This window comes from Octopus bimaculoides, chromosome 8, assembly GCF_046866305.1.
Source record: "Octopus bimaculoides isolate indiv1 chromosome 8, ASM4686630v1, whole genome shotgun sequence".
Classification (NCBI taxonomy): Eukaryota; Metazoa; Mollusca; class Cephalopoda; order Octopoda; family Octopodidae; genus Octopus; species Octopus bimaculoides.
Genome location: NC_142935.1, coordinates 40,632,222 through 40,652,221, shown reverse-complemented (window position 1 = coordinate 40,652,221; position 20,000 = coordinate 40,632,222). Strand labels below are relative to the sequence as shown.

Sequence of the window (20,000 nt, the reverse complement as noted above, 5' to 3'; positions counted from 1 at the left end):
GTTATTTTTAACCTCGTATATAGTACGCACTAGGGATTTTGACCTTTAAATTTTAGGAAAAAAATGCGGATTATACTCGAGGATTTACGGTATATATTAATATTCGTACTTAGAACAGCACTAGATTAAAATATCGCTTCTGTAAAAGTTATAAAGTACAGGGCGGAACAGAGCGAACGGACGTTTTTGAAAAATTCACAAAATCATTAATATTAGCTGCAAACAAATTTTATTGGCATCAATATGTTTGTATTGAATTAGTATTTGTTAAAATTAAGTGTTGAAAACAACATCTATCATGTGATGTCCGTTTTCATTGATGCATTTCTGAAGGTGTTCTTGGAAATTAGCCTCCAATCTCTCCAGCATTGCTCTGTGCATAGTTCCATGGTTTCAACTATTGTTCAATGACCAATTTTTATGTGTGGAAATGCTGGTCTTCATACAAAATACGCCTTACCGGTCGATTATCGATACCAAGTTCAGTGGAATGCCTCCGAGCAGAGCGATTTGGACTCCGTATCAAAGCTTGCCTAACGCGTTCCACATTTTCCGGGGTCCGTACCGTTTGTGGCGCCACCACTGGTTTCCTATTCCTTAATTATTTCGTGTACGAAGTGCATTTACCCAACGTAAGATTGTATTACGGGAGGAAACAGCCTGATTTCGGTGAATGTTGAAGTGGCGCCGAAACTCACGCTGAACTGCTGTGACAGACTCGTTATTCTTCACGTAACTGTCGTAGGCAAACACACGATGTTCTATCGTCCACAGTGCCATAGCTTCACCTGAAAGGAAAACATGCTAAGACATCACGGACCGAATGGTACTTGTCGGGCATATGTCTCTTCCACTGGGGCTGAGAAATAATTATTTCAAAAACGTTCGTCTTCTCTGTCCCACCCTGTATATACAAACGTGAAAAGGCAGTTGCTTTTCCAGAATTTTCTCTGTGACAAAATATTACATGCAGTACCGTTCCATGTTAATGTATACATTATAAGATTTATAATCACAGGTATTTTAATATGATACTGTTTCAAGAGTGTATACTAATAACTGCGCGCACACGCACACATATACACACACACACGAGGTGTGAATGAAATGTCGGAGTGTCGAACAAGCATACCTTGCGGTATGGTGCTCCGCTGTTGATACACCCCTTTACATTGAGGGTAACTGTGACTATCTGCCGTTATGCAGTTGATTAAATAAGTAGAAAACAAATATACACTCTAGTTAAAGCATTTAAGTCGCTCTTCAGGAAAATGAAACCACTAAAAATTATTAGCAACTTCAATGTTTCACTGATTTGATATTTATTATACTGAAAGGCGGCGAGCTGGCAGAAACGTTAGCACGCCGGGCGAAATGCTTAACGGTATTTCGTCTGCTGCTACGTTCTGAGTTCAAATTCCGCTGAGGTCGACTTTGCCTTTCATCTTTTCTGAGTCGATAAATTAAGTACCAGTTGTGTACTGGGGTTGACCTAATCGACTGGCCCCCCTCCCACAAATTTCCGGCCTTGTGCCAAGAATAGAAAAGAATATTTATTATACCGAGCCTGAAGTCGACGTCGGCAGGATTTGAACTCGAGATTTAAAATAGTCATCACAAATCATCTTGTCAGTCACCCCAGAGTTACTGCTAATCCACCGTGCTTAACATTGTTTCATAATAAGACCAAGATATCTGCTGTCATTGTTCTGTACTCTATGGAATAAGGTACCAATCAAATTCTCGGGAGCAGGGCATATAAAGAACGACAACTCTGCTGCGAAACGTGTAACTTTGTACTTTGGTTAAAAATAATTATTTGACAACTGAATCGTAAATGCTGTGAGGAAAATACCTTGCAGTATTTGTTCTGCTCTTTTACATTCAAATCTCACCGGGATCTACTTGGGTGTTATCCTCGTAGGATAGAGAAAAGAAAAGTACCAGTTAAATACTTGAGTCGATTTAATCGACTAACTCCGCTCATCTTAAATTCACGACTTGCTATTTAGTAATGAAGCAAATTGAATGGCAGAACCGATACAGCGACATGCAAAACGCCTAGTGCTGTTTAATTTATTTAGTTGTATTCTTTAAAGTTCTGAGTTTAAATCTTGCTATGCTCAACTTGACCTTATATTATTCTTGTGACGGTAAAGCGGCGAGCTGACAGAATCCTTAGCACGCAGGAGAAAATGTTGAGTGACACATTGTCCGTTTTTACGTTCATCATTCTTGTGAATGGTAATATGGCAAGCTGATAGAATCCTTAGCACGTCGGACAAAATCTTGAGCGGCATTTCGTCCATCTTTACGTTAGGAGTTCAAATCCTCACGTGGTTGACTTTGTCTTTCATCCTTTCGGGGTCGATGCAATATGTAGTAGTTGAGTATCGGGGTCAATGTTATTGACTTGACCCCTTCTCCAACATTTTAGGCCATGTGCCTATATGATGAAGGCCTATTCTAGTGTGGATAAAATGAAATACCAGTGGTTAATTAGGGTTCAGTAAAATCGACTACTCCTTTCTCTTCACCCAGCACAAAAGAAAAAAAAATGTGTGACAGCCTTATTGTCAACGACAGGAATCATTAGTATGTATTGAATTGCCAATACCCACCCCACCTACCCTCATTCTGAATTCTATGACCATGTGCCAAGTTTTAGAAATCAGTATCGTTAATAGATTCATATTGTACTGTTTTGTGTGCGTTTGTGCGGTTTTCTATGTGTGTTTTCTCTTTTTCTCTTCTAAATAACTTCTTGGTTTGGATTTGGATTTCTTTGGGTTTTCTTGGGGGGGGGGGGGGATTTGGATTTCTTTAGGTATAGTTTATTTTGTTTGATTTTTATTTCATTTTTTTTATTCGTTCATTTGGTTTGTCTTTTGGTCTATATTAGTTATGTGTCAACAGCACAATATATATATGTATGTATGTATGTATTCTGCTACTGACTCAATAGTAATTTTTTAGTTCGTTTCCTATATAATGGTTTATACAACTATTGATTACATGAAGAACCCAAACGCTTCGTTTTTTTTTTTTTTTTTAGTTACCTTCCGTGCTGTACAAGCGCATCGGTTAGCTCTATGTCAGTTCTTTTTTTTTTTTTTTTTTTGTAGAGGAGTGCATTTTTCTCTTTTTCTATAAGAAATGGTCAGCCAATTCGTCATCCCTTAATTTCTGTATTTTTCGATGTTCTGAGTGGTCTCCTTGATCCTTCTCACATTACAACGTAATTTATTCCGTGAGACGAGAAAAATCGATTTAGTAGATGATTGGCTCTTTATTTCTCACTCCCAAAACAATGAAAAGCAAAACTGATATACAGAAGAATTTCAACTCGGAAAGCAGAAACAAATACTGTCACTAATATTATTCCGCTATTCTACGATTCAGCTAAACAATCAGTTTCACTTCAATGTATATTTCACTCTCTTAATTGACGGATATGAGAGTCAGTGAAGGGCTGGTTTAAATGGTTACAGAATGCAGTTTACCTTGCCGTGCGTTCCAAGTTGAAATTCTATCAAAAACATTCTTCTCTCTTCTTTTTTGACAAATCTGCGTATCAATATAATAAGTGTGAATCAAGTACGGAGATCAATATAATCAACAATGCACTCTCTACAAATGGTTGGAATCCAATATCAGAAATCGTTATTATTATTATTAAGGCAGTGAGGTAGCAGAATCGTTAGCACGCCGGACGAAATGCTTAACGGTATTTCGTCTGCTGCTACGTTCTGAGTTCAAATTCTGCCGAGGTCGACTTTGCCTTTCATCTTTTGAGGTCGATAAATTAAGTACCAGTTGAGTACTGGGGGTTAATGTAATCGACTTACCCCTCCCGCCAAATTTCACGCCCTGTGCCTAAAGTAAAATGGTTATAGTATTTTTAATAAGGTGGCGAGTTGGCAGAATGGTTAGCACGCCGGGCAAACTGCTTAGTGACATTTTGTCAGTTTTTGCGATCTGAGTTCATTTTCCGCCAAGGTCAACTTTTCGTTTCATCCGTTCGGAGTCGATAAAATAAAGTAGCAGTTAAGCACTGGGTCGATGTAATCGACTAGTCCCCTCCTCCAATATTTCAGGCCTTGTACCTACAGTAGAAGGGATTATTATTATTATTAATTACCCAGTTAGTAGAGTTTCGGTCCTTGCTGTTATTATGCTTTAAGTTCAAATTCAACTAGAATCTATTTTAATTTTCATTCCCCGGGGTTCGATAAAAAATGGGACTAGTCAATTATTGACCAACCATCTCAGTAAATTTTGCTGTCCCATCTAGTAAACTTTGCTGAAAGGGAATGTCGAGTGTGGCCTGGAGAATGGGCCTACCCTCAAGGTAGTATAAAGCATCATTATTATTATTATTTCCATTGCTTGTTTGGTGTATTTCTGTTGGGTTTCTTTGCTTTTCGGTAATTTTTCCTCCAGGTATTTATTGTTGTTCCTTTTTTTAATCAAAATAAAAGAACTTAAAACAATCTTAATTCTAGTCTTAAAAGATAAAACCACCTTAATTCTAGTATTATCTGTAGCGTACAATTAAGCTAAATTTTCACATAATCATTTCGTTATGTAAAACAAGAAAAAAATAATATTATTATGAATACTATGTCATTGATACAAAATATTATAGTAAACATTATCATTAAACACTTTAGTTTATCCGAATTTCTTTAATTTGTCTCTTTGCTTAAAATAATATTTCTGTAAAATGACTTATGTCCATCTGTGTCTTTTACAAGAGGTTTAACAATCATTATCAGGACGATGGGTACCGTAGAGTAATTAGTTGAGGTATACATATTAAATACCTCTCGGTGTCTAATTAAACCGGCCGCCCTTCAGGTTCTGCGTTCAAATCCTTTTCGTCTTTCGGGGTATATAAAATAAATATAAGTCAATATAACATACCCACTTTCGTTTGTTTTTAAGTTCAAAATCCACCGAGGTCGACTTTGCCTTTCATCCTTTCGGGGTCGATAAAATAAGTACCATTTGAATACAGGGGTCAATGTAATCAACTTGCCTCCACCCTCGAAATTTGCTAGCCTTGTGCCAAAATTTGAATCCATTATTATGAAGGTGGGTGACAATGATAAGAACGGGGATGTGGTAAGATCGTTTAAAACATCGCACACAATGTTTTGTGCTGTTCGTTCCATCTTTTTTACGTTCTAAGTTCAAATCCAGCTGAGACCAATTTTACTTCTTATCTTTACGAGGTCGATAAACAAAATACCAGTCAAGTATTGGGCTTGATATATTTGGCTTCCTTCAAGATTTCAGGCCTTGTTACAAATCACTTTTAAAGGTGGTGCATGAAAAAATCGGCAGAGTATCAATATTTAAACTCGGTCCTTTATGTTCCGACCTCAAATCTCACCAGAATTGACTTTGTCTTAAATTCTTCCCAAGTAGGAACTAATCAAGTTCTTGGATCGATTTCATACCTTACATAACCCCCACCGCCTTTTTAGGCCCTTTGTCTATGTCAGAAACCATGGTTTATTAATTAACAGCATTATTATTAATCAACATGGCAGTGGAACGGAATGACAAAATGTCTTGCAGTAATTAGTTGCATCACTTTAAATTCTCAGTTCAAATTCCGCCGAGTGGGTTTGTCTGAGATCCATTCTGGGATCGATACAATAATTACTAATCAATTAACGATGATAAATTTAATCCCCACAAATCTGTAGCCATTTGCTTATGTTAGAAATAACAACAACTCTTATATTAATATTAGTATTAATATTGGTTCTATTATTATTTAATACTTTCAAGGGTGAAGCCGAAAACAGAACATTCCACATATTGGACCAAACGAAAGATTCTGATGATGAGCAGCATCGAAGGAGACAAAACCAAAGAAATAATCGTAGACGAACGACTCCATATCCTGGCGACGAAGGTAATAACCAATTGGAGCGAGAAGAACGAAGAAGACAGCGCAAAGAAAGGAAGCGAAAAGAAGAAGAAGAAAAACTAAGGAATGAGTCTGACCAGAGCAGTAACCATGGAGATCAGACGAACTCGGTTCAAAAAGTTGGTGGTGTTCGTAGCAAAAATTCTTCTAATAGACATCGGCAGACCATGTTCCAAGGAGTTTTTGTTTGGTGCCTTATCTTCGTTTTAGTGTGCAATTGGGTAAGTCTCCTTTTTGGTTTCTCTTTTTTTTTTTTTGAGTTGTTTCAGTCATTAGACTGCGGCTATACTGGGGCACCGCCTTGAAGAATTTTTAGTCGAATGTATCGACCCCAATAATTACATTTTTTTTAAAGCTCGGTACTTATCGCTCTTAAGCTGAAAAGCTATGTTACGGGGGCGTAAATACAACAGCACCGGTTGTCAAGCGGTAGGGGCGGGGGACAAACGCAGACACACACGAACACACATATATATGACAGGCTTCTTTCAGTTTCCTTCTACCAAATCCACTCACAAGGCGTTAGTCGGCCCGAAGTGCCACGCTGTAGGACTAAGCCCCAAACCATGTGGTAGGGAAGCAAGCTTTTTACCACACAGTAACACCTAATTTCTTTTTATTTTTATGCATTTGCCTTTACCATAGTTATTCTTGTTATCAGTCTAATGTATATGCTCTTATTTCTTTGAGTATCGAAGTATAGGGATTGTATCCGCATGTATAGAAATAGGAGTGCAGCGGTATCAACAACACTTTCAATGAAACATTGTTAGAGAAAGATGTTTGTGAGAACAAACCATTCTTGTTGACATCTATTTATCTGAAAAGCGTTTTCGGATGACATGGGCCTCTGTTCCGCAATCCGATAATATTCGAGAAAATAAGTTATATATGAATAGTCAGGGATAGTCGTAAGAACGCTGCATGATGTATTTTAAGTAAAGTTAACACTGTGGAATACAATGAATAGTTTGGTATACAGATACCTCGAGAGCAGCGGTTCTCATAGTAGACGGAAAGGCACCACTAAATGGGGTTGTGAGAAATGAAAAGAAGACGAACAAATTATGACGGTTTTAACGCTTTAAATATATCTATTATCATGATGAGTAACAAACAACAAGCTCTATTCTGTTTGCTCATTAATAAAATAGTAGGGAAAACAGTTTTTACTATTTTCTGTGAGGGGCTGTCAGTTGTATGTCAGCCACTTTACTAGAACTGTGTCATTACTCTCTTACTGTTCATTTAGGAGCTACAGTTGGATCCTCTGAGTAGAGTTCATGTAATGGTAGACTGATATGCAACGAGATCGAACCTGAAACTGCGTGGTTCTGAAGTGAATGATGCCTTTGAACTGCCCAAACATGACTTCTACTTTCTGGTGTACATGATTGTCGGCGAGGACTCCGTAGAGAGACAAAGAAAATGGAGTGAAAGGAGCTTCTGTTTCTGCTGACAGCAAATTCCTTCTCTCTCTCTCGGTCACTCGCTCGCTCGCTCTCCCTCCCTCTCTCTCTCTCTCTCTCTCTCTGTCGATTAATTCTCCCCCTCTCTCTCTCTCTCTACCTATCTATCAATTCTCTCTTTCTTTTTCTCTCGCTCTATCTCTCTATCTTGCTATGAATCTAATTACCTATCTATCCATCTACTTATCTATATACGTATCTATCTATCTATCTATCTATCTATCCATCTATCTACCTACCTATCTATCTATCCATCTATCTATCTATCTATCTACCTATCTATCTACCTATCTATCTACCTATCTGTGTAGCTATCTATTTGTTTAAAAGTGCAGAGGGTACGAATCTCATGAATCATATGTGAGGTATGTGAAGTTGGAGAGTAGTGAGCCGTAGTAACTAAATATGAAAGGTTTAGAGATTTATAGAGAAAAGTGGTTAGATGTGTAACATTAACTGCTGTGTAGGGTCGAGCATGAGTAAGGTGAGAGGGAGGATGAGCATTAAAAGTATCAGCCTATACAAGCTCACTTGTATGGATACGTGACGTCATTACACACACACACGTGCACACACATACACATTTATACAGAGAGAAAGAGGAACATATATACAAGTATATATACTGAACATATATATATATATATACATATCTGTACACATATAGGCGCAGGAGTGGCTGTGTGATAAGAAACTTGCTTGCCAACCACATGGTTCGAGGTTCAGTCCCACTGCGTGGCACCATGGGCCAGTGTCTTCGACGATAGCCTCAGCTTGACCAAAGCCTTGTAAGTGGACTTGGTAGACAGAAACTGAAAAAAATCCCGTCGTGTATATATGTGTGAGTGTGTGTGTGTGTGTGTGTGTGTGTGTGTGTGCGTGTGTGTGTATGTGTCCCACCATCGTTTGACAGCCGATGTTGATGTGTTTACGTTCCCGTAACTTGGAGGTTCGGCATAAGTGACTGATAGAATAAGTATTAGGCTCACAAAGAATAAGTCATAAGGTCGTTTTGTTCGACTAATGGTGGTGCTCCAGCGTGGCCGCAGTCAAATGACTGAAATAAATAAAAATAAAAGACTATAAATATACCTGCACACACATTCATACATGCATACATACATGAATGCATACATACATATATACATACATACATACATACATACATGAAGTTATATATTTATCAACTTTTACTTATAAAAGGTTAGCAGTAACTTCGAAGTTTCAGGTTAGAGGTTTTCATGTCTGTGTGGATTTATGTAAGTATAAGTATATGTGCATGTATTTATGTGGATGTGTGTGCGTGCGTGTGTGTGCGCGCGCATAATGTAATTCGTATTGAACATCTAATGTGTCATTCAAATTGTAACGTTAGTTGTACGTTGGTATAAGACATTCTAGAAAGTTTCCACAAACACGCTTCACAAACCTTTCTAGGTCATAAGGACTTGCCTTCGGGGTATCCAGCTGTGTAATGAACGATTACTTAGCTAGCATGCGTGTATGTTTATGAATAAGTTTGCGTTAGTAAGTCTGTGTGTGTGAAGCTGGGAGTTGTGGCGTGCTCCTGTAATCCAGCTACTCGGAAGCTTGGTTGGTTGGTTGGCCGGTTTGAGGATGGGAGTCCTGGTAGTCGGTCTTCTATGGCGATCGGGTGTCCGCGCTAAGCTCGGCATCAATATGGTGCTGGAGAGGGAGCTCATCAGGACCAGGTTGTCTAAGGAGGGTCGCTTCGGTCCAGGGCGGAAACGCAGCAGGCAAAAGACTCCGTGCCGAGCAGTAGTGCGATCTCGCCTGTGAATGAAATAAAGTCTATGTGTGTGAAAGAGAGAAAGAGAGAGAGTTATTTTGTATTATATATTTTAGAAACTTATATTAACTACAAAACCAAAATTCCGTGAAGAAATATGCGAAAGTAAAAATTAATACGTATTTTAAAAAATAAAAGAGAAAAAAAAAACAATTTTTCAACGCAAGCAATGTCATGTGGTTCAGAAGTTCTATACACTGCGTGAAACCTTGGGCAGTCCTCTACTTAAACTTCGGATTGTACAACTCCTTACAGATCAAACTCTGTGTGTGTGCGGGGGGGGGGGGTGATACACTGTCGTCAATAGCGATTCGACGAATTAAGAATATACTGGAATTCACCAATCAACTAAAACTTTGAAGAGAGTGAACTAGAATGACAAGAGTCTAATGACTGAAGCCAGAAAATGAAAACATACTCACACACACAAACACACATACATATGTGTGCGTATATATGATGTATGCACGTGTATACATGTTGATATACACGTGTGTGCGTACTCACGTATGTATGTATTCTTTTATTTTTTATTCGTCTCAGTCATTTGATTGCGGCCATGCTGGAGTTTTATTGAAGTTCTTGAGAGAGTTCAAACCGGCCGCTAACAAAACGACAAGACATTTTTTAGTTAAGAGAGTTCCCAGTATTTGTAAATATGAGGTTGAATTGCGTCGGCTGAACTGTCGATGCGTACAACCTAGTATGTGCATCTATTCACATATGAATCTCAGATGGAGAATTTTCGGAATGTCTTACAAATTTTCACTGTGCCACTAATAGATTGGATTTAGAGAATCCTCATCAGTTTCTTTTGCTCTTTCTCAGTGAACCCGATTATTTCTAGGTTTTCGTTCAAATGTGTTGGTATATAACTTAATGCATCTATGACGATAGGTACAAATGAGAATTTATATTCATGTATGTATGTATGTATGTATGTATGTATGTACGCTTACTGCTGATGGCAAAGTAACCCAAAATAGCTTGTAACATGGTCTGGTCGGGCCGAGGGTGACACGAGTGGAAGCCCTACCGGGTCTGCTTGGCAAGGGAAGTGATTTGTGTTGGACACCCTGCACGATGACAAAACATGTCAGAGAAAGGTTGAACTCAGCAGAGTCAACAACCATCCAACAGCTTGCAGTTAGACATCCCTGGTCCTTGTTTAGACATCTCTCTACAAGAAGAAAATTCCTAAATAACACCCGCCTCACTGCGGAACCAGAGATCCTGCTTTTGCTTGTTTCTGGACTACCTGGCTTTGAAGGTGAGAGTTTTAACGATGTTACGCAAGTTGCTATTGACTTAAAATTTCAGTGCAAGCACTGCTGATAGCCATTGTCTACAACATTTTGGATAAGATACTATATCAGTGAGTTACACTCGCCTACGCATCTATAGCCACCATGTTTGAATGATTTCTCTCTCTCACTCTCTCTCTATCTCTCTTTGTATGTGTGTGCTTGCGCGTGTTTGTTTGTGTGTGTGCATGTGTGTGAAAGAATGAGAGAACTGCATATATTTGTCGAATTGTATTGTGGGATTTGAAAGTTCAGTATCATCACAGTCGCTAGTAGCTTCATTCCTGGAATTTATACATAAAGTGCACACACACACATACAGATAATATATATATATATATATATATATATATATATATATATATATATATATATATATATATATATATATATATATAGTTGGAATTTGCAAAAAAACAAAAGACAGGTGTATAAACAACAAACAGTTGTATTAGTTTAACGATCGGGAAGGTGAGATAAACTTTTACGTTTCGAGCCTACGCTCTTCAACAGAAAGGAACACGAGAAAATAAACACAGAGAGAATAAAAAAGAGAACATATATATAGTATCTATATCCTCTCTCTCTCTCTCTCTCGTTCACCCTCTCTTTCTCTCTGTCTCTCTCTTTCTCTCTCTCACACTCTTTCTCTCTCTCTCTCTCTCTCTCTCTCTCTCTCTCTCTCTCTCTCTCTCTCTCTCTCTCTCTCTCTCGTCTTTGAATATACATGCAGGTACATTTAAAATGTCCTCCCTGTCACTGTTCAGCTTTTCACAGAAGTGATAAAGGAATGTGTTATGTATACCGTAAGCGATTCCTACCATGATATATTCAACACGACAGAAATATTAACTGTTTCAATAGTGTGACAGATAGCATTGTATCCTGCAGTATATCTGAGTGGTGAGATTAATAAATAAAGAACAAAGACATCTTCTAGAGTTGAAGTTAAGAAAATGACACAGCGTTAACACAACACCTTCAAGTAATAGAAAATCTTAGATTTTTCGAAACCTTGTTTGGTTACTCTTTTACTCTTTTACTTGTTTCAGTCATTTGACCGTGGCCGTGCTGGAGCACCACCTTAAAGAGGCTTTTTAGTTGAAGAAATCGACACCAAGACATATTCTTTGCAAACCTAATACTTATTTTATCGGACACTTTTTGGCGAACCGCTAAGTTACGGGGACGTAAACACACCGACATCGGTTGTCAAGCGATGGTGGGGTGGACAAACACAGAGACAAAGACACAAACACATAAATATATACATATATATACACGACCGGCTTCTTTCAGTTTCCCTCTACTAAATCCATTTACGAGGCTTTGGTTGGCCCGAGGACATAGCAGAAGACACTTGCCCAAGGTGCCACGTAGTGGGACTGAACATAGAACCATGTACTTAGGAAGGTAGCTTCTTACCATGCAGCCACGGTCATTGCTTCGGTCATTGCATTGCGGCCGTGCTGGGGCATCATATTGAAGGTTTTTGGCTAAACAAATCGATTCCAGTACATGTGTTGTAAATATAGCACTTCTCCTTTCTGTCTATTTTGCTGAATCGCTAAGTTACGGGAACATAAACAAACCAACACCGGTTCTCAAGCGGTAGCTGGAACAAAGTGAAATACAAAATAAAACTTGCATTCACGTTCATGCTCATGCATACACATACATACATACACACACACACACACACACACACACACACACACACACACACACACATATTCACAATGTGTAAACAGGAAAGAGTGGATTAAACGCATTTTATTTCATAACGCTACAATCGTTTCATCTCTTTAAAAGCAGATAATTGCCGAAATGTTATTAAATAATATATTAAATTTATTACATTGCATCAGTATGTATCTATATATGTATCTATGTCTGTATACATATACATATATATATGTATGTATATATACACACATATATAAAGAAATGCATACCTATATATGTATGCATATATATATATATATATATATATATATATATATATATATATATATATATATACACACACACGACAGTTTTCCATACAGTTTCTGTCTATCAAATTCACTCACAAGGCATTAGTCGTACAGGAGCTGCTGTAGTACAGGACACTGGACCAAGTTGCCACGCAGTGGGACTGAACTCTAAACTGCGTGATTGCAATGTGCGCTTTTTAACCACATAACAGTGTCCGCACCGATAGCACTTATAATTTTTGTTGGGCGATATTTAATCTGTACAGCAGCTAAAACTAAAAGACGTTCACTATTGCAAACATCACTGCTAAAGACACAGAAACTGGAGCGTAATTGCGCAATACACGAACCGTTGCCAACATTAAATATAGCGTCAGCCCACATTCAATTCCATGAGTCACAACTACAGAATTCAAAGGAAAATGAACTTGTTGATGAAAGAGTTCAGTTTTCGTCTCGTATTATATTGTATGAAGAGAAGACATGTAATATAAAATGTTCTTGTTATTATTTCAAGAATTGAAGAATTGTTTGAATATGGGTACAATGCGTTCGTTTTTGTTTTGTTTTGTTTTTGTTTAGGTTTTGTCTTTTGTTGTTGTTTTTTTGTTTTTTGTTGGGTTTTTTTTTTTGCTAAAATGGAAGTGGAAATTAGATAAAACAAATAACTTCAATATGGTTGATATGTGGGTGTTTGAAGAAATAATGAACAATATAAAAGAGGAAAAACAAACGTTGCGTAAAACATGACATAGATTTTTAAGAAATTAAATTCTCAGACATAGACTGTGGGGGAGTTATAAAAGAATACGTTGTCAGCAGTGTTGTTGTTGCTATTGATGATGGTGATAATGTTGTTGTTTGGCAACCAGGTTAGCCCCGATCGATCACTCTTTCATCAGACATTACATTCGTGACCATTTCATTGTTTTTCAAGCATATTGTATATAATGTAATACTACAAAGTAGTAGTTGTGGCTGGTGGTTGGTGTTGGTTGGTAGTGGTGGTGGTGGTGGTGGTGGTGGTGGTAAGCTGTAAGTCAACCTTGATCGAGCAGACCTTTAGGGAAAACCTACCGGCTGTAACCATCCCTCCTTTATTTTAGCAAACATAGCTGTTTATTTGGAACTACATTATCCTCTATAATTTAACATTTATTTTAAGACAGTAAAATATTATTTGAAAGTTGAATTTCATTATCATCGTTTAGGTTGCTGCTTCTGTTACCAACATTTTCAGTAACTTATTTACACATGATACGAGTGGGCCTCTAACGTGGTCGCTCGAAATGCAACCAATTCTCACTCAAATTATAGTTTTCTGCCTTACAAACCAAGGGTGTATTGTATAATACAGTCCTAAATAAAGTGGCGAGCTGACAGAATCGTTAACATGCCGGACAAAATGCTTAGTAGCTTTCTTCCGGTTTTACGTTCTGAGTTAAAATTCCGCCGTGGTCTACTTTGCCTTTCATCCATTCGGGGTCGATAGAATAAGTACCAGTTGAGTACTAGAGTTTATGTTATCGACTAGCCTACTCACTCAAAATTTTTGGCCTTGTGCTTATAACAGAAAATAATATTGTCCTAAATCTATTAGCTTTACTAAAATACAGGATGGTCATTGTTGGAATTCCCTTAATAATAAATTAGTTTTGTCTGTATTCACCCGGAGCTAAACAAGAACAACGACAAGGAAGCTTTTATACAGACACTTGATCATCTAGAAATTCTATTGCCTTAGTTATCTTTGAAAATATGGGATGGCCAAAAATTACATTTGTCTCTTCGATCGGAATGGACCTGTTACTAAACTACAGCACACGATTCACCGGCCAGTATTCCTAAGATGTCCTTAGTAAAGCGCAAGTATTGTTACCGTGAATGGAAATCATAATATAACAGACACTTAAGGCGTCGAGTTAGCAGAATCGTTATCACACCGGGCAAAATGCTGAACGGTATTTCGGCATTTTGTTCCTCTTTACGTTCTGAGTTCAAATTCCGTCGAGGTCAACTTTGTCTTTCATCCTTTCGGAGTTTTCTATAAAATAAGCACTGGTAGATCACTGGGATCGATGCAATCAACTTATCCCCTCTTCCGAAGTTGCTGGCTTTGTGCCAAAATTTGAAACCATTATGACAGATATCTGTGTCAACGACACTTTATAGAAATGGAAATAAGATGACAACGGTGAAATATTCAGTCAGATCAAATACGTCAGATTTACCGATTGTGACAATTCTTCTTCTGTTAACCTTCCATAGAAACATATATGTATCAAAAGGTCCGAGACTAATTCGTTTCACTTGGCGGTTTTATCATACACGACCTAAGTTTTTATTGGTTTTCTTTCGTTTGCTTGTTATATGCATGGTCTGTTGTTTTTTATCCGAATATTTGCTAACTTGCTTGCTTTGTTCCTTGTCTTCTTTGTTGCCAGCAATATTTGGAAGCCAGATCTTGTAGAGATTTGAACGTAATCTTTTGGCATCTTCTCAAAATCTCTTCTACTTTGAAACAAGTATAGCATACATCTGTATAACTCACCTTCCATTCTCTCTTCCTCCTGCTTTTATCTCTCTCCTTTTCTCTCTCTTTCTGTCACTCACTCCTCCTTCTCTCTCACCTTTTCTCTCTCTCACCTTCTCTCCCTCTCTTTCTCTCTCTCTCGCTCTCTCTTTCAATATGTAACTGGCTATATGATCCTCTGATAGGAAGCTGTAAAAGAGTTTATTAGTTATTTGTTTCTTCAACAGCAATAACAATGATGAATGTTACCTTCTCCAAGATATATTAACAAGTCATGTATCTCTCAACACACTCATTCACGAATTAAAACAAATCCCATCATCGTAAACAACAAAACAAACTGCATCCATGAAAAAGTGGGAAAGGTTTAAATATACAGAGTAGTAGGGGGGGGGTAAAAAAAGGGGGGGCTATGTTTTAAGGGAGGCGTAAGTAGGGTGTTTGGAATTCATGATCATTACAGATAATTAACTCTAATGGACCTTATGGTCATTTGCGGTAAAAAGGAAACTAAACACCTCCCTACGTTGTTACTGTTGTTGTTGTTGTTGTGGTGGTGGTGGTGGTGCTGGTGCTGGTGGTGGTAGCATACACGCATGCCTACATAAATGTATTCATATATACGTGTGTCTGTGTGTATGTGTGTGTGTGTGTGTGTGTGTGTTATAGTAATTCTTCCTAATTTTGAGGGGAGAGACCAAGTCGATGACATCGACCCCAGTGCTTAACTGGTACTTATTTTATCGACTCCGAAATGATGACAGGCAAAGGTGACCTCGGTTGGGTTGGATTTGAGCTCAGAGCGCAAAGAACCGGAAGAAATGCCGCCAAGCATTTAGTCCGACGCACCAACGACTCTGTCACTTCGCCGCTTTGATAGTCACTAAAAGCAACAGGAGCAAGTGTGGTCTGTGGTAAACCACTTCGTGGTGTCAATATTCATAATAGTAGTGGCAGCAGCAGCTCCAGCAGCAGAAGCAGTAGCAGCAGCACCACCACCACCACCACCACCAGTAGCAGTATCAGTAGTAGTAGTAGTAGTAGTAGTAGTAGTAGTAGTAGTAGCGACAGATGTGGTGGTGGTGGTAGTGGTAGTAGAGGTGGTGGTGGTTGTAGTAGTTGCAATATCGATAATGATGGCTGGTTGATAGTGGTTGTAGGAAGACGTTCTATATGCTGAAGCTATATACAGCTAGTTTGCAATGGACTATTAATCGATAACAAAGTTGATTTTATCGATTTTTTCCAATTGATTTTTACTTGATTTCATATTATTATTTTTTATATTTCAAATACAATGGAAAAATAAAATTTTACTGCGCGTATTAAATTTCAACGTGAGACTATTTTGTTTTTATTTTAATGCACGCGCGAGTGCACACACACGCACGCACGCACTCATACAAGCACGCACGTACACACAGATATGCAAACGCACACAAACTCTCACACATACATGCACACAAACTCACACACACGCTAATACGCAAACGCTACATACACTACACACTTGCATGCACACACACGCACATACGCAAATGCACACACACGCACACACACTCATACACACACACACACTCGCACACGTACACACAAACACACACGTATTTCCTCGCATGCACACTATCACATACCGACGCACGTATATGCATACACAACGCGCGCACATACATATGCACACACATATATATGCACATACACGTGAATAGGAGTGTGTGTTGTTGGCTGAATCGATAGAACATCGGAATATTCATAACGGTATTTATTTACTGCACTCTACGTTGTGAGTTCAATCCCGGCCGCGTAATGTTTTTTCTCACGAGAATTCCGGATCCCAGTTATGAACTCATTTGCATACAGCCAATCAGAGCTCAACTATCAAACTTATTTATGAGCCCATAACAAGTGATGGACGATAAGATAAGATCACTTGGGTAAGGAATGACCATGCTTCTTTTTACTTTTAATAATGCTTCTTGATCTTGTTCTTGTTTCAACCATGGCTGCCTCTGCGAAGTTATTTGTGTTGTTGTTTACTTTCTCAGACAAGAAGGGTTGCGGATTGCTAGCACATCACCCTCTACCCATATTTTTCCCATCCACATCTTTACTATATGGGGCCCTAATAAAATCCGATAATAGGTATAGATGCAAATCTAATTACTCGTCTCCTTCTAAAATTAGGCACAGCTTGGCGAGCGGTCGATTTACAACACAGTTCTGCGTCATCAGTTAACTTGGTAGAGTGTGTTTGTTAACTTGACAAGGTCAAGGTGAGTCTGATTGGCTGTATGCAAATGAGTTCATTACTAGGGTCCGGAACTCTCGCGGGAAAGAAAATTCGCATCCCAGCCAAGGTAAATTTTGCTCCTCGTTTTTCCCCAATGACAGCTGCTCTAACATCAAAGTTATGTCCATAATCCTATATGGAACTGTGTAACGAACTTAAAAATACACGCATTTGTAACCGTAAGTAATTATTTTCTTTTAGTCCAAAATAATAATGGAAAATTTCTTTGAACCGTTTCCCAGTTTGCTTTGTCTGAAGGTGATATTTATAGCACCGACAGTCTTCCAGAATTCGTCTTCGAGTTCGCTGAATAATTTGTGAGTGTGTGTGGGAGTGTATGTGGATGTGGGTGTGTGTATGTGTCTGTGTGTTGAGAGAGACAGCGTGTGTGTTTGACTGTCTGTGTGTTTACATGACTGTGTTAGGTTGAATGTAATTTACTAGTATCAAGCAAAGAGGGGAGTAGAGCTGATACCGGGTAGGTAGGTAGGTAGGTAGATAGATAGAAAGATAGATAGATAGATAGATAGATAGATAGATAGATAGATAGATAGATAGATAGGTAGGTAGGTAGGTAGATAGATAGATAGATAGATAGATAGATAGATAGATAGATAGATAGATAGATAGATAGATATGTATGTATCATTGTGTTTATGTGAATTATACATGAATGGATCCTCCATCGATTGTACCGATGTGTATTCACTCGTTCAATCAATATATATACAGGATTTCATACTGAATAGATGATAACTTACATATTAGGGAAATTAATGAATTTACAATAGTTCTGAATTTTATATGACTAATATTTATTGAGAAATTTTTGTTTCAAACCAAACAGGATTTCATAACACTCAGAAATACAAAGGGTGTATGGTGAACTTTTTTCTTAATCATCTGAAAGGTTGCGATGATAGGATTTTTCGAGCTAAACTGTGGGTCCAGTTTATGGTAAAGATTGAATATTTGTAGATAAAAGATATAGTGGTCTTCCTATTTTGGTTATTAAAACGGTGTTCGATAACGTTTTGAAAAATTGGTAATTATATTATATATGTGTATATATACGTATATACATACATATATACACATAATTATATATTCACACACATATATATAGGCGGAGAGAGGGAGAGGGAGAAAAGGGGAGGTCGATAGCGGTATATGCATTTGTAAACATGCACATGCATATGTGTGAGTGTGTGCATATATATGTGTGTGTGTGTGTCTATGTATATGCATATATGTATTTGCATATGATTAACTGTATCACGAGTTTCCCTTGTAATTACATCCATTTTCTTCTCCTATATAACCTAAACTACAGTCTACCAACCGAACCACCTACTACCGTACAACCTTACAAAAGATTGTACCTACCCAGGTAATAACCAGGAGCGACCTTGAATTTAATTATCCCTTAGAGGTATTAAGCCATCTAACTGACACCAATACACACACACACACACACACACACACACATATATATATATATATATATATATATATATATATATATATATATATATATATATAGAGAGAGAGAGAGAGAGAGAGAGAGAGAGATCACTGACCACTACACATATTTTTTTCTCTCCTTGTTTCTCTCCTTATTTCTCTCCTTATTCCTTTCTGTGTTCCTTTCAGTTGAAAAGCGTAGGCTCGAAACGTCAAAGACTTTCTCTATTCCCGAGCGTTATACTAATACATCCATTTGTTGTTTACACCACCTGTCTTCGTCTGTTGTATTTTCGTGAATTCTCCCATATATATATATATATATATATATATATAAACCTACCCCCTTGTATGTATCGTTTGGCACTTGAAGTGTTCCCAACGGCTATCTACAACACGAACAACGTCTGGCTAAGGGTCTAATAAAGTTGATTCAGTGACCATTTGAAAATTACGTAGAAGGGAAGTAATTAGGTAACTACTCTTCTTTAGGAGTTGTTAACTTTACTACGCATCGCTCACTCTATTTAGTTGTTGCCGGAAGGTTTGATAGTAAGGCGGAGAAACAGATTATTATGGTGAGAAGTGAGAAAAGACTTGCACAGAGTTACGCCTAACATCTTCCAGCAAAGCATTTACATAGGCGCAGACGTGTTTGTGTGGTAATAAGGTTACTTCGCAACCACATGGTTCCGGGCTCAGTCCCACTGCATGGCACCCTAGGCAAGTGTCCTCTACTATAGCCTCGAGCCGAACAAAGCCTTGCGGGTGGATTTGGTAGACGGAAACTGAAAGAAACCCTTTGCATATGTACGTGTTTGTGTGTGTGTGTCTGTCTATCTGTCTCTCTGTTTGTCCGCCGCCACCGCTTGATAACCAGCGTTGCTGTATTTACGCCCTCTTAACTTAGAGGTTCGGTAAAGTGACCAAGTGAATAAGTGCCAGACTTTGAAAAGCATGTCCTGGTGTCGATTTGTTCGAATAAAACCCATCGAGGCTGAAACAAGTAAAATGTAAAAAACAAGGATTTCGCATCTGAGAGAAGCTACAGGTCAAACAATAAGATATGCAATCATCAAAGGAACCACAAATAAAATAGTAAAGTAAAGGGGCATCACTGGATTTGATCGACAGCGATTAGGAAATAAGTCCATGTCTTGTAACGAAAATAATTTTTAAAATGCTGTATGGTGCCAAAATACGTGACGTT

The 20,000-nt window shown here is 38.1% G+C and overlaps 1 protein-coding gene and 1 non-coding gene across 5 annotated transcripts in view; both read left to right on the top strand.

The window, feature by feature from the left end:
• The window catches only part of LOC106884437 (uncharacterized), a 304,622-nt gene that overhangs the window by 271,482 nt on the left and 13,140 nt on the right, over nt 1-20,000 (top strand). For all 4 annotated transcript variants that reach the window (XM_052970052.2, XM_052970050.2, XM_052970051.2 and 1 more), the window contains exon 6: nt 5,803-6,165. In XM_052970052.2, the coding sequence (XP_052826012.1) occupies nt 5,803-6,165 (363 nt within the window). The remainder of the gene's footprint in view (nt 1-5,802; nt 6,166-20,000) is intronic.
• Nucleotides 8,960-9,260, top strand: LOC149134365 (signal recognition particle RNA). The gene has a single exon (XR_016242973.1).